Source organism: Asterias amurensis, chromosome 1 (genome assembly GCF_032118995.1).
Source record: "Asterias amurensis chromosome 1, ASM3211899v1".
Lineage (NCBI taxonomy): Eukaryota > Metazoa > Echinodermata > Asteroidea > Forcipulatida > Asteriidae > Asterias > Asterias amurensis.
The window spans coordinates 12048320-12067890 of record NC_092648.1 but is presented as its reverse complement, the minus strand read 5'-3'; the positions used below and the strand labels follow the sequence as shown (position 1 = coordinate 12067890).

The 19571-nt window shown below is 39.1% G+C and overlaps 1 protein-coding gene across 1 annotated transcript in view; it reads right to left on the bottom strand.

Annotated features, from left to right (window-relative positions):
- The window catches only part of LOC139945735 (kinetochore-associated protein 1-like), a 62066-nt gene that overhangs the window by 19330 nt on the left and 23165 nt on the right, over window positions 1-19571 (bottom strand). Inside the window, exons 24-41 of the mRNA XM_071943115.1 lie at window positions 18412-18516; window positions 17383-17486; window positions 16097-16196; window positions 15361-15498; window positions 13871-13996; window positions 13047-13184; window positions 11804-11938; window positions 11150-11220; window positions 9872-9973; window positions 8738-8925; window positions 7394-7491; window positions 6710-6917; window positions 6022-6209; window positions 5246-5347; window positions 3953-4081; window positions 2863-2979; window positions 1833-1945; window positions 253-430 (exon numbers count right to left, since the gene is read on the bottom strand). Of these exons, the coding sequence (XP_071799216.1) occupies window positions 253-430; window positions 1833-1945; window positions 2863-2979; window positions 3953-4081; window positions 5246-5347; window positions 6022-6209; window positions 6710-6917; window positions 7394-7491; window positions 8738-8925; window positions 9872-9973; window positions 11150-11220; window positions 11804-11938; window positions 13047-13184; window positions 13871-13996; window positions 15361-15498; window positions 16097-16196; window positions 17383-17486; window positions 18412-18516 (2340 nt within the window). The remainder of the gene's footprint in view (window positions 1-252; window positions 431-1832; window positions 1946-2862; window positions 2980-3952; window positions 4082-5245; window positions 5348-6021; window positions 6210-6709; window positions 6918-7393; window positions 7492-8737; window positions 8926-9871; window positions 9974-11149; window positions 11221-11803; window positions 11939-13046; window positions 13185-13870; window positions 13997-15360; window positions 15499-16096; window positions 16197-17382; window positions 17487-18411; window positions 18517-19571) is intronic.

Below are 19571 nucleotides of genomic sequence, written 5' to 3'. Positions count from 1 at the left end.
AGTTAAACAGCTTATAATGAAAACAGAATTGTGGAACAATCATTACAGATTTCAAAAATACTCATCTATGGCTTCTTGCAACAGGCAATTTTTACAGACTACTTTTAAGCATCCAACTGCGCTGCATGTAAGAGGCAACATTCCACAAGCATATGGAGCGCTTTTCCAACTGTTAATGTGACAACCACTCTTCTTCTTGGAAAATTGCTTGATGTGCTTGATGTAACAAGGTCTTTCACTTTGATGTCCTACCTTATCCAGGATTGTGTTGAGTCTGGCCGCCAGTGAGTCCTTATTGCCCACCTCTCTGATGATACTGAGTACCTTGGCTTGGTCCACATCAGGAGGTATATCACTGGGTGCGACTGGGGGTAGGAGAAGCCTCTCTAGGTACATCAAGAGGGCTTCATCCTCCTCTAGCTTGAAGGCACTGTAGAATGGGATAATCAAGACATATTAGGAGGTATATCACTGGGTGTGACTGGGGGTGTAGGAGAAGCCTCTCTAGGTACATCAAGAGGGCTTCATCCTCCTCTAGCTTGAAGGCACTGTGGAATGGGATAATCAAGACATATTAGGAGGTATATCACTGGGTATGACTGGGGGTAGGAGAAGCCTCTCTAGGTACATCAAGAGGGCTTCATCCTCCTCTAGCTTGAAGGCACTGTGGAATGGGATAATCAAGACATATTAGGAGGTACATCTCTGGGTGTGACTGGGGGTGTAGGAGAAGCCTCTCTAGGTACATCAAGAGGGCTTCATCCTCCTCTAGCTTGAAGGCACTGTGGAATGGGATAATCAAGACATATTAGGAGGTATATCACTGGGTGTGACTGGGGGTGTAGGAGAAGCCTCTCTAGGTACATCAAGAGGGCTTCATCCTCCTCTAGCTTGAAGGCACTGTGGAATGGGATAATCAAGACATATTAGGAGGTATATCAGTGGGTGTGACTGGGGGTAGGAGAAGCCTCTCTAGGTACATCAAGAGGGCTTCATCCTCCTCTAGCTTTAACGCACTGTGGTATTGGATAATCAAGACATATTAGGAGGTATATCACTGGGTATGACTGGGGGTGTAGGAGAAGCCTCTCTAGGTACATCAAGAGGGCTTCATCCTCCTCTAGCTTGAACGCACTGTGGAATGGGATAATCAAGACATATTAGGAGGTATATCACTGGGTGTGACTGGGGGTAGGAGAAGCCTCTCTAGGTACATCAAGAGGGCTTCATCCTCCTCTAGCTTGAAGGCACTGTAGAATGGGATAATCAAGACATATTAGGAGGTATATCACTGGGTGTGACTGGGGGTAGGAGAAGCCTCTCTAGGTACATCAAGAGGGATTCATCCTCCTCTAGCTTGAAGGCACTGTGGAATGGGATAATCAAGACATATTAGGAGGTATATCTCTGGGTGTGACTGGGTTTAGGAGAAGCCTCTCTAGGTACATCAAGAGGGCTTCATCCTCCTCTAGCTTGAAGGCACTGTGGATTGGGATAATCAAGACATATTAGGAGGTATATCTCTGGGTGTGACTGGGGGTAGGAGAAGCCTCTCTAGGTACATCAAGAGGGCTTCATCCTCTAGATTGAAGGCACTGTGGAATGGGATAATCAAGACATATTAGGAGGTATATCACTGGGTTTGATTGGGGGTAGGAGAAGCCTCTCTAGGTACATCAAGAGGGATTCATCCTCCTCTAGCTTGAAGGCACTGTAGAATGGGATAATCAAGACATATTAGGAGGTATATCACTGGGTGTGACTGGGGGTAGGAGAAGCCTCTCTAGGTACATCAAGAGGGATTCATCCTTCTTTAAAATTACAAATCTTACCTGCAGTAGTTTTTGATCAGGTTGATATCCGTCTCCGGGTGTTTGACTATCTGTGGTAGTAGCATCCTCTTATGCTGAGTGTCCTGGGCATTGAATACTTCCTTGAAGGAAATCTAAAAGAAACACACCGTTCAAATCAAATGAAACAAATCAGTATTGGTGAGTTTTTTGAAAGAGATGGTACAATGTTGTGGATGTGACTTTATTTACATCCTTCTGCCTTAAAAGATAGGTGTATGTTTGGTTATCACTCTTAAAATTAACCACAATGAAAACTTTGGGTTAAAAGCCTACAACAGCTTTCGATAGTATGGAGCATTTTGGTCATGTGGTCATGTAAAAGGATATAGGTTTGTATGCTCCAACAGTTGAGTCTGAGAAGCGTTACTGTCAGTATCGTTTCTCAGATTAAAAAATACTTTTTGGAGTTCTAACATTGTATATATCTTTGTGGAGTGCTTTTCTTAGAGATAATTATAAGCATGTTGGTCATCTATGATGTATTTGTTCATCTATACAATGGGCTTTCTTATGATGTGTCAATCACAAAAACTGTGACATTGAAAGTTTAATGATCCGTGATAAGGTTGACTTAAAGGGAAGTTACACATTTGGTAATTACTCAAAACAAATATTAACTTAAAAACTGACTTGGTAACGAGCATTGGAGAGCTGTTGATAGTATAAAACATTGTGGGAAATAACTCCCTCTGAAGTAACACAGTTTTTGAAAAAGAGGTAATTTCTCACTAAAATAATAAAAGACTTCTAGCTAGAAGTCTTTTATTCTTATCTGAAAGCACACAAATGCGTCCAACAAGGGTGTTTTCTTTCATCATTTTTTCGTAACTTCGATGACCAATTGAGCCAAAATTGTATGGTTATGATGGGATGCACCAAGTGAGAAGACTGGTCTTTGACAATTACCAAACATGTACCTTCCCTTTAATAGTCAATCTTGAGGCAATCTTCAAAACGACGCTTTAGCAAACATGTTGATCTACATCTTCGGATGGGCTCAAATACTAACCTTGAGTTTACCTAAGCGATGGCCCCATGTAGCGTCTGTCTCTAGTTTCTGACACATCTGTTCTACCATGGGTTCCTTGTGGAGTCGCCCCAATTCACATCCAACTTTGGCAATCGCCTTCATCACATACAAGGAGAATCAAACAAATAATTTATTTCTGTAAGGTTGAGCGGGGCAGTGAATTAGTACAAAAAGGACTTGCCGACTATATACTTGGTTTATAAGGAAAATTGTGCCATCTGCGAACCGTCAGAAAGCAACACTTTTATATACATTTTTTAAAATAGATGTTAAATTTGCATCGGGGATAAAGAATATTAATTTTGGTTTTTACCCATACACGGATGTGTGTTAGCACTGCATACTCAGTACTTTCCCGAGTCCTGTGAAAAAAATATCACAGGCATGTTTCTCGGGTGGGATTCGAACCCACGACCCTTGCAATTCTAGAGCAGTGTCTTACCAACTAGACTACCGAGGTTGCCCGGCAGCTAGAGGCAATTCGAATCCTATGTTTTGGCAGCGGGTACCGCAACGATATAACACTTCTATTTTTTGTTCTTTCCACAAAAAACTGTGGAATTTTTCCAGAGAATTTTTTTTATACAGAGTTATGATCATCCTGCGGTTGATCATCCTGCGAGTAGGAAATGCACTGTGGTATATTCAACGACAACAATATATATCATAAAGTGTAATTGTTAATTTGAAAATGTTAATAAACGAGGGTCAACATTTGTCAGTAGGGCCTTCCCTTGTAGTAAACAATCAGATTTATAAATAACAGACATGACGCCTGGCTCTTGGAGAAAGGTAGGACAGTTTTTATTGAGTACAGCTGACATACATGTTTATGGTTTAATAGACCACTCAGGCTTTTTATGGTCATGTTCTCTGTATCAAATAACAGTGCTGAATGCTACTATTCATTTTACAAAAAGGAACCAGACTATTTCTCCTTCAAGCTTCATTTTAATTGCATTGATTTGAATGGGAGAAAATCAAGATGGCCGCACCATGATAAAGTCTATAACCTCATTGCTAAGGAAATCAAGACTTGAACATTAAATTGAAAACCAGAATCCCTTACCAGGACTTTTTGATAGTGGTGGCCAGCACTGGCAGTCAGGCTCTTGAGTTTCTCAAGAGCACTGGGCTTAGGCAGTACACAGGCAAAGCTGAGCGCTAGATGGTGGTCTACACGACGACTTCCAAATACCTGGGTAATTCAACAAAACAAAAATGAGTAAGATTTAAAGCTTTGTAAGTACCAAAAGAAATAAGTTTGTGGGTGATACCCCTATTGGTAAAATATCACTGTTGTGAGAAGTTTGGAGAATCGGAATTAAAGGCAGTGGACAATATTGGTAATTGTCAAAGACTAGCCTTCATAGTTGGTGTATCTCAACATATGCATAAAATAACAAACCTGTGAAAATCTAAACCTGAGGTCTTGAAATCAAATTCGTGGAAAATTACTTCTTTCTCAAAAACTATGACACTTCAGAGGGAGCCGTTTCTCACAATGTTTTATACCATCAACCTCTCCCCATTACTTGTCACCAAGAAAGGTTTTATGCTAATAATTATTTTGAGTAATTACCAATAATGTCCACTGCCTTTAAGAATAAGTCTTGACTTTTCAAAAAGTGCACACCGCTTGATTTCAGGAGAATGACTTCATAAAGAAGTGACAAGAACAGGACCAATAGGTGACTAAATAAGAAGGTAAATTTTTTGAAAACATGTTGACACAACCAACAAGTGGTGGTGGGCTGTGGTTGAGCAATCAATCGCACTGAAATCAAGCTCTGCTGTTTCTGATTAGAAGAGTGTGGGTTCGAGTCCTGGTCAGTGTAGTCTTTAATCTTATGGTCAACAAATTTTACCAAATAACTGTTGATTACAACTGATTACAACTGTTGATCACAAACTAATGACTAAACATCACTGATGATAATGACGACCCATTTATATAGACGACCCATTTATATTGATCTAACACTACTGGGAATTTGACAGCTGATACTGACCCATTTATATTGACCTAACACTGCTGACTGCCAATTAATGACTGATCACTATTGACTGATAATAACCTTATCCATGAGTGTAGCAATGAACTCTCTCATCTTCTGATTTCCAATCTTGGCAATCTGTCAGCTGACATCGACCCGTTTTATATGGACCTGACACTGCTGACTGCCAATTAATGACTGATCACTATTGACTGATAATAACCTTATCCATGAGTGTAGAAATGAACTCTCTCATCTTCTGGTTTCCAATCTTGGCAATCTGTCAGCTGATATCGCCCCGCTTTATATGGACCTGACACTACTGACTGACAATTATTGACCTATCACTATTGACCGATAATAACCTTATCCATGAGTGTAGCAGTGAACTCTCTCATCTTCTGGTTTCCCATCTTGGCAATCTGAGTGCATCTCTCTTGTTCTTTTCTGATCAGAGCTTGATATTCCTGAAAAAGTAAAACAGTTTAAATGAGTTCTGTATGAATGTTTGCTTCAGCAGCTCTTTATTTCCTTTCTACGAGTAGTCACAGACAACAAACAACAAAAACAACAGTTCACGTTTGGTAAGATATTTTACTGTTCACATACATGCTTTTTTTTATTACTGTGATTTTGATTTTGTTCAAACAGTATTTCTTCACCATTGAGAGTATTCCAAGCTGCCAGTTCTTTTCTGATCAGAGCTTGATATTCCTGAAAAAGTAAAACAGTTTAAATGAGTTCTGTATGAATGTTTGCTTCAGCAGCTCTTTATTTCCTTTCTACGAGTAGTCACAGACAACAAACAACAAAAACAACAGTTCACGTTTGGTAAGATATTTTACTGTTCACATACATGCTTTTTTTTATTACTGTGATTTTGATTTTGTTCAAACAGTATTTCTTCACCATTGAGAGTATTCCAAGCTGCCAGTTTTTGAGAGTACTTCTCTGGAAGATTTGTACAGTATGAACTTCATCATCAGTGGCCACAACACATTGAAACAAACAACGCATTTTGTTTGTGTAACCATAAATCCTGTAAATTTGACATATAGCAACATCCATGAGACATGCTCCTGGGGGCTAAACAATAAAAAAAAAACTAACAACAATCCAAGAATGATTTATTCCGACTGACCTCATTATCTGGTAGTACATTCCCCATTGTGTTGGCTGCTGTGTATTGCAGACTGGTGGCTAGAGTCTCAGCTAGTACATGGAATGCCATCTCATATTGGTTGTTCTCTTGTAGACATTGAATCAATTCAAGGGATGCAGAAGTCAAGTGTTGTAGATACTGGCTCAGATTCTCTGGATTCAATACGTCTATAAGGAATGTAAGGAAATGATGATAATATGATGAAGGTATATAGGATTTGAGGTATTGCATGGTGAGGTATCAATATGTATTTGGTTTGCGGCAACACCATGTGTGTATCTACTTGCCAGGTAGAGTTTGTTCTCAGAGAACTGTCTCTCTTTATTCTACTACCGCCGAGTAGATTGTTAAGGTGTTCGGGAGACCAGGTCAGTTTAACCGAGCCAGAAAGTCCAATGCGGACGCGACGACTCGGTTAAATCTCCCTTCCGCCCGTGACCCGAAGAAGCTGACATGTTTTGTCATGGAAGAATAAGATTTTCGTGATTATCGAACTATTCAATGTTACGCAGGGGGCCAGCTCGGTTAGATTACCCACGGTCTCGGTAAGTGTACCCGAGTAAAACAAATCCAAGTGCGAACGGTGGAAAAGTGAACCTGTCGGAATGTTACCCAGCATCATGGTTAAATTACCCAAAATATTAATCCAGTGCGAACATGGCTATACCTTGTAAGTCCACAGCAGTCCTTCCAGCCATTCTGTTATTCTCCAGAGGAAGGCTCGTAGATCTGGCTCTCGGCAAACATGACATCATGAACTTGCAGGTTGTAGGTAGAGCATACGATGAGGTCAGTACCAGGGTGTCTTCCTTGAAGTAATGGCTGAAAGTCCAGTCTACATACGGGTCACGCTTTGTCTCTAAGCTGCTTAGCGTCTATAAGTGATAGTGGAAAATGTCAAAGGTTAAACCTCACAGAGTGTTACATTATAATTATCAGGCGCGTCACTTGGCTATTTGGGAACACGCACTGACCTACATACATGTGGTATAGGCTTCAATGAACTTTCAGCCTATTTAATACCAATTTTTGCTAAAGAATTTGGGAAATAAAGACAAAAACCAAGCTGCCTGTGAAGATGGCGCAGATCAGAAAGTATCTTTTGAATGTAACAGGGCTGTATGTCTGTCTTTGATGTTCATTGCTTTTCGGAAGACACTCCATACAACCAACTAAAAAGGGTGATTATAATGGAAACAACGAAAAGCAGTTGACACAATTGTTTGTCAGAGATTTTTTTTTATTTCAGATGGTTACCAAAGTTATATAAGTTTTTGTCTGTCGAGACAAAAGGATAAAGAATACCAAGTTGAAAATCCTGACAAATCCTGATTTCCATGAGATAGCATACCTGTACTGAGATTCCATAGTCCCCACTCTCACACTGATGATAAACTGAATCAGTCAAACGTACGAGTTTGCACAACTCTGAACAGTCACATAACATATCTTAAGATGGGGAAAAAAGGCAAATAAATGTAACTATTACGCAAGTCAAAATAGGGAGACAGCCAATATAGCTTTCGAACTCCTTGCCTGGTGCATCTTTCCCTTCATCCTACAATCTAGACTGTTTAAAGACAGTGGACATTTTTGGTAATTGTCAAAAGACCAGTCTTCTCACTTGGTGTATCTCAACATATGCACTAAATAACAAACCTGTGAAAATTTGAGCTCAATCGGTGATCAAAGTTGCGAGATAATAATGAAAGAAAAAACATCCATGTCATACGAAGTTGTGTGCGTTCAGATGCTTGATTTCGAGACCTCAAATTCTAAATCTGAGGTCTCAAAATCAAATTCGTGGAAAATTACTTCTTTCTAGAAAACTATGTCACTTCGGAGGGAGCCGTTTCTCACAATGTTTTATACTATCAAACCTCTCCCCGTTGCTCGTTACCAATTAAAGTTGCGTGCTAATAATTATTTTGAGTAACTACCAAAAGTGTCCTCTGCCTTCAAAGATGAATATAAATTCATACCTTCCTTCATTCAATCATTTTTTCTTCTTGTTGCCCCTTACCAAATTAAGCTTTGTTTGAGGCAAATTAAAAAAAAAAAAAAAAATAAGTTATACCTCTATATGAACAACAACACATTGGTTGTTTTAATGACTGCTTTAGTTATAACTTTTTTACCCTGACAAATTGGTTTTGATACCCTTTGCAATAATGACTGGGCTTATACTTTAAGACTCAATTCTATTGTACAAATATATTTCTATGTGGTTTTATTGTAAGAGTACACACTGGAAAACAATTTCCTTGTGTTTTAAAGGAACACGTTGCCTTGGATCGGACGAGTTGGTCAAAACAAAAGCGTTTGTAACCGTTTTTTATAAAATGCATATGGTTGGAAAGATGTTTTAAAAGTAGAATACAATGATCCACACAAGTTTGCCTCGAAATTGCGTGGTTTTCCTTCTACTGTGCGAACTAACATGGTCGGCCATTTATGGGAGTCAAAATTTTGACCCCCATAAATGGCCGACGTGTTAGTCGACAAGGTAAAAGGAAAACCACGCAATTTCGAGGCATGTTTGTGTGGATCATTGTATTCTACTTTTACAACATCTTTCTACCCATATGCATTTTATAAAAAACGGTTACAAACGCTTTTCAAAGACCAACTCGACCGATCCAAGGCAACGTGTTCCTTTAATAAGACCGCAATAACTTGAATTGAATTGACTTACTTTGATGACAGTGTGTGAGTGCCTTGCAGGATAGCTGATAGAGCTCTGTGGATAAGCTAGGCTCATCACCAGATGTAGTGTTGTTCATAATGCTAGGGTGTGATGTAGACCATAACTCACATACTGTCTGAGTTACTCTATAGATCGTCTCTGAGATGGTTGGGTTGCAGGTGTACTCAGAAAGCTCCCTGTGGACAAACAGAAAATCAGCCAACATTATTAGTGTTATTAGTATCTGTTCGACCACAGCAATACAAATACACAAAAAATACAAGGCAAATCGAACAACTATAAAACAGAAACAACAAAGCAAGAAACGTAGGCCTAGCCCTAGAGACATACATAATAGCAAAGTGCAGCCAATATGATGACAGGAGAGCAACTAGGCGAGCATGGAGGACAGAAGAATTATTCTCATGAAGAAAATGAAAACTAGGTTGTAAAGCTTCTGACCGTCAACCCCAGACAAAGATTTGGACAAAATCAAGAGACCGCAAAAGGGTTCAGATTGCCAGCACATTAAATCTGAGGTCATTGGTTCAAATCCTGTTGCTTTAGTCGATTGGTCTTTGTTGAACCCTGAATGAATTCCAATTTAAGCAGTCATTTGTGACTCTGCAAGTCAATGTACCAGCCATTACTCAAATCCAACTCGCAAAAATTGAGTTAGATTTAATCTGAAAGACCAGTTATTTAGTTATTTGTGTCGAAACAAATAATGTCAATGATAAGCCTGGCCAACATAGACAATGTTAAAAGATGTTAAATTGGCAACAGGGATAAAGAATATTCATTTTTGTTTTACATGTACATGTACACCGATGTGTGTTAGCACCGTATACTCAGTATTTTACCGAGTTCTGTGAAAAAATCACAGGCATATAATAATAATATTAAAGAGTATTTATAAGGCGCCAAAATCCACCAAATGAGGTGCTCAAGGCGCACATATTGCTCGGGTCGGATTCGAACCCATGACCGTTGCAATTCTAGAGCAGTGTCATACCAACTAGACCACCGAGATTGCCCGGTAGCTAGAGGCAGTTCAAATCCTATGTTTTAGCAGCGGGTACTGCCACGATAAACAATGTTAGTAAATAATGAAACACAAAGTTTGTTGACAAAGAAACTTACTTGCATATTTTCAGAGCTGTCTTGATCTGGCCAGTCTGGGCTGCTTTTATGGCAAGTTGACACTTAAGATCCTCATGAGATGTACCAAGTATCCGAGCCAGACTAGAAGAATGGATAGAGAAGGGTTCTTAGTTTTATTCTTAAAGGCAGTGGAGACTATTGGTAATTACTCAAAATAATTATTAGCATATAACCTTACTTGGTATTGAGTAATGGGGAGAGGTTGATAGTCTAAAACATTGTGAGAAACGGCTCCCTCTCAAGTAACGTAGTTTTCGAGAAAGAAGTAATTTCCTACGAAGTTGATTTCGAGACCTCGGAAATAGATTTTGAGGTCTTGAAATCAAGCATTTGAAAGCACACAACTTCGTACGATATGAGCTCAAATCTTGCCAGGTTTGTTATTTCATGCATATGTTGAGATACAACAAGTGAGAAGACTGGTCTTTGACAGTTACCAATAGTGTCCAGTGTCTTTAAATATATAATTATTCTTTAATCTTTAGACTATTGTGCCTGCTTCAGATGCTGAAGACAGAGGTACGTTGAGATATGCACAAATCATGGATGGACTGTACAAAAAACGAACAATTAACTTAAGGAGTGCAGAGGAGTGCGATTAGATGTGCAAGTCTTGTGCATATTCAATACTAAGTAAATAAAAACGTGTGCATATTCACACATTTTGGGGACCACTACCTGGTGCAGCATACATTGCAATAATGTGTGAAGGAAACAAATTCGCGTGGTTTCCCAATGTTCAGATATGTGGGAGACTTGCAATTGGTATGCAATTTTCCTGTGAGTTGAGCTGTATAATGAATTAACTTTTCTAAAAAAACAATAAAGCAATACTGTACTTGATGTTTTTGTACAAGAAACCTTGTTGATTCAATGTAGGTTGTTTATATACTTTTTTTAACACACCTCTTGCTTGTTCAGTATTCTGGTTGGCTGAAACACGGTCACGTGGGGTGAACTAATATAGTCTAGTGACCGTGACCGTGCGCACGTGTTTTGCAGGAATAGTGCCCGCCCGGCACTAGTCTTTGAAAATAGTGCCTTGTTACAGCGCACATTCTTGGCGTGAACCGTGAACAGCAACTACAAAACTTCCTTCCTTTTCCGGATGTCTGTTTTTATTTCACATTTAAGACCAAGAAATAGGTCCCTCTTCTGGTCACTCACACGCCCGAGGGAGAATAGACGTACACTAGTTACCGAACTATGCCAGTCATAATGTGTATAATAGAGCATGAAGCTAACAACTAAAAGTACCTGGATATTTTGGTGAAATCTTTCTCAGGTGATTCTTTTCTCTTCTTCTCACCTTGGCACATTGTCTCTTTCTACAATTAATAAAAAACACATTGTGAAGTTTCTAAAACTCTGTTGGAGAACAAATTGGTGACAGGGAGAGTTAAAAGGGTGACTTACGCATAGCTTTTGAACCTTGTTGATCCATGAATTAAAATTACATGTTACGACAGGCTTTTTCTGATACTGCTGGCAACAATTTCACAAAAAACATGGGGCCTTCATCTCTACATGTATATCCTGAAGGACGAAGCAGTAATGGTTAAGAGTCTCACTTAAGGACACGACAACTGTCAAAACAAGGACTCAAACCCTGCAATTTGATGACCCAAAACACCAGAGTTTTGGTTCCAGTGCGCTTGGCCATTAAACGGAGGCAAGATATTGTCACAAGTCCTAGTGCCTTGTCACACGAGGCAACTTTTACAAGCAAATTGGAGGCAACCAACTGCAGTGCATGCTAAAGGACCACTTTGGTAATTTTTTGAAACGATGACTTCTGATTCCTAATAAAATTATGTGAACATTCATGGTGAATGGATTCTCTTCTTGGACATTGAGTGGAACTGGTTCCCTATTAACTGTCTCATTTGACATGACTCTATATATTATTACCTGTTTATCATCCATATTACTGTCTCTAGCTACAGATTTCTTGAGGTAGAATGCAGTCAGATGTTTGGTTAACACAGCCTTCCTGATGTTTGCTGTGCGGAAATCCTCCAAGGGTAGAAACTCATCGTACTCAACCTATTGGGGTATAACAAACAGACATCTACATGTACATATGAAAAAACAATTAACATGTATCTGTTCGGGACTATAAGGTCAGTAGTGCACTTTGTAAAGATTTCATAAAATTGCTTTTGCAGATTTTGGAGCTCCTGCTAAATGGGGTTTATTGATCAAGAGTGTTCATTTAAGTATTTGATTGGCAAAAAAAAATAAACATTAGTTTTCAAAGTATTAAACATTTATTTGCTGATTCCGAAATATGTTTTCAAAATTATATGCACTTTTTATTCAATGACCTTTTGATCCTTATGAGTATAAAATTGCAGTTAATGATCTCATACATGTACATGTCATAGCACTGAGCTGAAGACATTGATCCTGGAGTCGATTTCACAAAGATAGTCCTAACTTAGGAGTTATTAAAAACATAAGGCTAGTCCTAAGTTAGGACAAGATAAGACTAGTCTTAAAGATGCTATGTCAGATTTTTGGCCGATTTGACCCAAAAATTTTGATTTAAAATTCAGTAGGTATTTTGATGGGGATCGAGAAAGTTACAAGCTTTCATTTGAGCCATTGCTCGAAAAAGTCCGCCAATTATTAGTAGCAGTGAAATAAAGTTCTCAAAATTTGTTTTTGTTGGGATCCCGACAATATATCACGTGACCAATTCCTATGTGTTTTATAAGAAACGTTTTCAATTTTTGCCATGGTTCCTGATCATTAATAGTAAAAGTTAAACTTTTTTTTCGTTAGAGCGGGTGATACTCTTTGAAATACCATTCACTAAAAAAAGATTTTTTTTTTTTTAATGTTTGGGGCAAAAAATCTGACATACATGTAGCATCTTTAACTCTTGTGAAATCACCCCTGATCATCCAACTAAAGATGGGTTGCAATACGCGTCATGGACAGCCATCTTTGATGTACTAACAAGGGCAAAGTGCACGCGTCTACGCGCTGCGCATGACTCTCAGCCGATGGTAGCTCTTCAAGCATGCACAATTCATGAAATATGGCGGCCGATGACGCCTATTGCAATCCATCTATAGACTGTGCAAGTTTCATGATATGCATTGTACTTTTTTGGTAGTAAATCCGATGGCTATGTTATGTCTGGTACCTGTAATGACAGCATGCATTTGAGATCCTTCTGTAGATCTTGCAGGTGCCTGACTTCTAATGGTTCCGTTATCCTACTCAGAAGGAACTTAAGGATACTGACAATGCCCTTGGTGATAAGTATTATCTCATTCTTGTCCTGAAAGAAATATTTGAATATATTTATATTTATGCTAGGAATTAATGGTTCTGCAATCAATCGATGAACACAATTAATACTCTAGAGCTTTTGAAGAAAATACAACTTGTTTACAACAGGGGCCAATTTGATAACACTATTAAGCAGGAAGAAATGCTTAGCAAATTTGAGTGAGGGCACCAGTCGCAAGAATGTAAACTCTACACAATTTCGGCTGGTATCTGTTTCTGCTAAGCCAGATGTTGCGCTTACAGGCTTTATGTGATTGGTGCTTACAGGCACAAAGAAAGCCACCAGTTCTTTTCAGAGCTACTCATGTTCACTTAAGAGACTTAGGTGTAACTGCAAACCTCTAGTCCCGAAGGCCTCATTTAAATACTATACAGCCAGCTTTTTTTTTAGGGCGGAACATTATCAGAGCTCCATAGGTCAAATCTTGCAGTGGAAGCTACTTATACTCACAGAATTAACAATCCATGACTGCATACATGTTTTGATGGTGTGTTTTGGAAGTCAAATATTCCCTCATAAATGTGTAACTTTCATGGAATAATTCAGCTCTCAGTAACGATTAAAGTTTTGGTCATTCTCTATGCCTGTCATGTGTACCTGTACACTAGTGTTAGGCGCAGGGCGGTTCCTTGACATTAATTTGAATTGAACAACATTTGCTTGACTCTGTTTACCTCTTGGTCCAGAATGTTTTGCGTTGATTCATTGAGAAGGACTTCCGACCAGGTCACGATCCTTCTGGCACATTCCATTGCTTCTGAGGGGTTCATCGATGACAGTAGCTCAATGCAATCCTGAATCTGTTGCAACGTACACGTTTGTTTTCAATTGATTAAGATTAATGAGACAGCATTTTTTTGGAGTAAATTATTTCTCTTTTTTTTCTCATGTAAACGGGTTGACTTTATGCACGTTAACTAAATAGAACTTTTCATAGAGGTTTGTTCAGGCCCAATCCCAGGCACCAGTATACAATTGTTGCACGCTGTGACGGGATCCATGGTGTTTTGTACACCCGAGGGGGCAAAGCCGAGGGTGCCATTTGCTACCGAGGGTGTACAAAACCAATGGACCCCAGTCACAGCTCGCAACAATTGTTTTGTTATACCTTGGTAACATTGTTATTCCTCTGCTTGAAGTTCTGTCAAACATTATTACGACGGAGTAATGCATAGTTTAATCATGTTTTAATAAGCAGACGACCAGTTAATTGCCACCATTTATAAAGCGCAAAAACTAAGAAAGTTTAAATAAGAAACAATTGTTCACCTGTTCCCTCAAACCCGTGTGTGTTTCTTCACAGCGCTGGAAATTGACCAACATTGGGAACGATCAATGTAATGTACACCGGTTAACATAACTTTTCATGTTACATGTACCTGCCGCGCTGTGCATTACGCGTAGCGCGCACCCTTAGCCATGGTACATGAGTTTTTGTTGCACATCACGTGATTGGTTCTCGACCAATCAAACTTCACAGTTTGTTACCGAGGTAAAACAATTAATGATGGCACGCGTTTTGTGTAACGTATACCGATCGAAACGTTGAGTCGGAACCAACACTAATCAAAAGAGAAACTTGAGGTGTTACTGCAAACATCTTTTAGTACTTTCACCACGCAAAGTTTCAAATCCTACTTTTATGCACACTACAAGCAAGGACTTAGTTCCGACAACATTGAGCCTAAGGTGAGTCTCAATTTTAGGATGTTACCGTCACTCAGGTCCTTCAAAAAATACAAATTCTAAACTGTTTGTATTTGCTATAAGCTTTTGCAAATTCACAGTAACTTAAAAAGAAGTGTATACACATGTACATTAAAAAGAGAAAATACACGATTTGAAATTATCGCAAGTTTGATTATAGTCTCAAGCTGAAAACTTACTGATCATAAATGTCATACCAGAGTTAACATTCTGTCTGAATTACTGTCTAAGTCAAGTAAATAGCATTTAAAGATCCAAAATCAGCAATGCTTATTTTGATTGCCACAATTTAAGTAAGTGTTATATAAATATGCACAAAATCCCTGAAAATGTGAATAATTTGTTCCCGTTGTTTAAACTAAATTGAGACAAGTTATTAGTTGTGATGTTGTGTTTGTTGCAAACTAGATGGTTTGAAAGAGTGAAGTTCTCAAAAACAATTTAGTCAAAATCTTACCCTGTCATGTTGAATGAGAAACCTAAGCCTAAAAATGGAGACATCTATTGTGGATAAATGATTGTAGGTCTTAGCAACTTGAAGAGCATCCTCAAGACAATCACAGCCGTCACTAACGAGGATGTTCTTAATCACCATCTGGAAAGAACAAAAACACGATGATTCATACTATAAATCCTCCATGGTGAACAGAGATTTGTGTAGATCCTTTACAGTAGTCTGTATAACCATATAGCATAAAAAGAAAAAGCAGGAGTTTGAGCCGATCACTTTTCACTAGGAAAGCTTGCTGTCCATTGACATCTACTCTGTGAAAAATTAAGTAATGGATTGGAATCCCAAACGTGGCTCAAAGACAAAAAAGAAGAAAAGATGTTCATTTTTGCATCAGGGTTAAAAAAAAATATGTTGTTTTTATCCTTATCACCGATGCGAGAAAAGCACTGTATAGCGCTTTTTGAGTCCAGCAAAAAATAAATCCGAAGGCATACAACTTGAAATGGGACTGCAAACCTATGACCCATGCATTCTAGAGCAAGGTTCTGAACCCCTAGACGACCAAGCTCACCCTTTGATGACGTATTAATCCTATAAGTGTCAGCGATACTTCAATTGATTTAACAACTTCCACAGAAGAAGTAATCAACCAAACCAGTAGAAACCGGTGGAATGACTGTACCTTCTTTCATATAACAAATCATTGATCTATCCAAGGTAGGTATGAATTCTCACTTACCCAGGCATTATCCTTGCGTACATTGTCATGACGGAGGTCATATTTAGCCAGCATCTTTTTAAGTTGAACCAACTTGTACTTGCCACGTAGCTCTTCAACTCTGTAGAAAGTGAAAATAATATTTATATCATCAGTGGACCAGAGTTTATTTTACGAGACCAGACTCAAAATGAGTTAAACAGCCACCCTTCAGGGAAGATCTATTTCATGTGCGTTTATAGACCATGTGAACCTTGTTTACAATAAGTGTGACCTTGTACATTCTTTGAGTATTCTGGCAGGCAAGATACTACACTGGTCCTATGGGAAAGTTTACATTTTGTGTCATAATTTCCACATAAAACCAAGAGTTATGAAAGTAAAAGCTGGACAAGTTTTGAGATGTACCCCCTTTCATCATATCAAAAGTTGATAAAATTTAGACAGTGCAATCTCCATATAATATAAGATTTTTTGTTTTCTTCCATTGAGCTGTGTACAAATCATGCCTGCAGGAAGTCAAAGCTCTGTGGCTCTTGTGTAAACATGTGATGTCACAGGTCACATCGTCTATGTATAAGTGTACTTTGATACTTTTGAAAGAGAACTGAAAGATAATTATCACTATCAGTCGAATTTTGTTTTAACAAAGATATTACAAAAAGAGGTATTTTATTCAATGGGAGACTTTGAGGCGCTAGGCACCAGCAGACTTACCAGGTAAATTTTCATTGTTTACGTAGCTCTGAGCATGCGCACATTACCGTGAACAATGGAATTTACCTGGTAAGTCTGCTGCCACCAAGCATCCCAAAAGTCTCCTATTGAAAAACACAAGACCACCTTCGCTCGTCCCCAGCGCCTGCTTTAACCAAAGGCGCTGGGATGGGCAAACGCATCATGCCACTCATCGGTTTAATAATGCGCAGTCCCATCATGCATCACACTCACACTGCGCCATATTTATATGCACTGTACGCATGACGCACTTCCTGAACAAGAATCTGTGCAAGCTGATTAGCCCATCCCAGCGGTCCTGGATAGACTGGCCGCTGTGGGGCCGAGCGAAAAGACCACCGGGCTTGCCCCAATGCTGAAATCACAGGCCTCGGGCCTGCATAGTCCAGTGTTCATTTCAAGCCCTGACATTACTAAAGCCGTGTCCGAATTGGTGGCTACGGCTGCGGCTACGACTGTTGCCAGGGGTGTTGCTAAGGGAGTCCTATACTTCAATGCATGACGACGCGGCGATCTGGCCGTAGCCGTAGTCGTAGCCGCCAATTCGGATACAGCCTTATATGACTAACTTTGGATGTTTGAGGCTGAGTCCTTGATGTACGAGTCGTTCCATCTTGTCATTCCATGGCATTGAGGCACTGATCATCAGAGAGTAGATGGCTAGACATTTACACTGTGTGGAACAACAACACATTATGGGAAACCAATGAGTATCAATGGCCTCTTACAATCTTAACAAGAAAACAACTGGAATTTTGTTTACAAACTTAAGAGACCTTTCGTTTCGGTATAATAATTTTGTCTGTCTAGCCTATTTCACTCCATAGGAAAGCCTCTTCGCCAATTCTTCGTTCTACTCCTTATCTATCATTCAATACATGACACATCTCCTAGACAGATCAAGGATACAGCTAAGTGTTTCTACAAGACAGCTTCACTCTACAAACACAATGTTTCTCAACACCCCTTGATCAAAACACACTTGCGATATTAAACTGTTCTTTCTCATGCTCCATCTCTTTGGAGTGCTCTGCCACTGAACCTCTGACAAGGAGACACCCTCTTAAGCTTCAAAACTAACATGAAAGACACTTGTTCAGTCTTGGTTTTAGTTACCGTCATTAGCAAAGTTTCTATGAACCAGGAGTGTCTTTCTTACAAACCAGGGCTCGGTTTCACAAAGCAATAAAATCCATCGTAAGACAATTTGTCACTATTACCATAGTGATTTGTATTGTGACATCACACTTTACTAAGCAAGTAAGATTGACTTGCAGTTAAGATAAATCTTAGCTCTTTGTAAAATTGGCCCCTGGCACACAACAAATGTCCATTATTATTGTTACTATTTTCATCACCACATACCAAGTAAGATTGTCAGAAAAAAAATGATACAAAACAGAAATAATGTTTTGTTTCAGAAACATAGATAATATGTTAAATTTGTAAATGTCAATTTAGAGCATGAACTTTAATTTGACCTTTCTAGTTAAATGGAAGTAGGAATGGAACATGTGGTCGTTTGCAGCCACTATTAAGGACATTTTGGTAAAAGCAGAATCAGGAGAGTTCGCAGCTCTGCCAATATTGTTTCCTACCTCGATATCTTTGATGCAGTGGATGATTGCAATGGTTTTAGCTTCCCAGAAGGCTTCATATACATAAGTTACACTCCGACCCTGGGCGTAGCTTTTCAGCAAGTCCTGGGCAAAAACAACATAAAATATAGGAACGGTACATCTTTTCAAAATGAATATTCATTGGATCTTAAGAATATATCATAAAGAGTTTGGGTCTATAGGATTTGAGGCATTGCATGGTGAGGTATCAATGTATATTTGGTTTGCGGTAACACCATGTGTGTATCTACTTGCCGGGTAGAGTTTGTTCTTAGGGAACTGTTTGGGTCTGAACAAAGAAAAATTGAATGGAGCAGGACTTAAAGCAATGAACTCTGGATTAAAGTAGGAGCGCTCTATCAACTGGGCTATCTAGCCCTACTTTGGCGGTCTCCCTATTAGCCAATATTTTTGTTCGGGATGCCAGTCATAAAGGGACAGTCCATCATTGGTCACCTCAGACAGTTTCGCTATTCCTACTGGTGGAGAGCGCGTCACGTGGGTGTGTGTATAAACCTTTGTTTATGACCAGTGAAAAGTGTTAATTCATGGGCGTGACACGCGACCTTGCACCTGTTCTTATAAGTTTCTTCATTCCTTATTGTCGACAGCAACGGCTACAACAGTTGTGCCACATCATGGTTACGCGCGACGCGCACAGCATTCCCTTATAAGGAGTTGTTTATAAGGAGTTGTTACCCGAGGGCGGCGGAGGGCTTTACCATTTCATAGCTGGAGGGGTGTTGTGTTGAAAGAAATCATTTAACAATTATAATTTTTGCATTTATTTTACTTTTTGACCAAAAAGGTATTTATGAATGGGAATCAAAGTGTGTTGAATCAGTTTTCAACTAGTGGTTTAAACCGGCCGAGGCCTGGTTCTTGATAATTTACCTCGACTTCGTCTCGGTAAAATTATCAAGAACCAGGCCTCGTTGGGATTAAACCACTAGTTGAAAACCTCTTCACCACACATTGATTCCCTTAGTAAAACTCTCAGAAAACAGTAAGAGTTGGCACAGCCTTGTTTTGAAGGAATGGTATGACGAAATTTCAAAGAGTGAATTCATTCATTCAATTTTCTAGTTTAAAGAAAAAATCTTAAAACAAGGACGAATCTGGTTGAAAGAAACATGTCG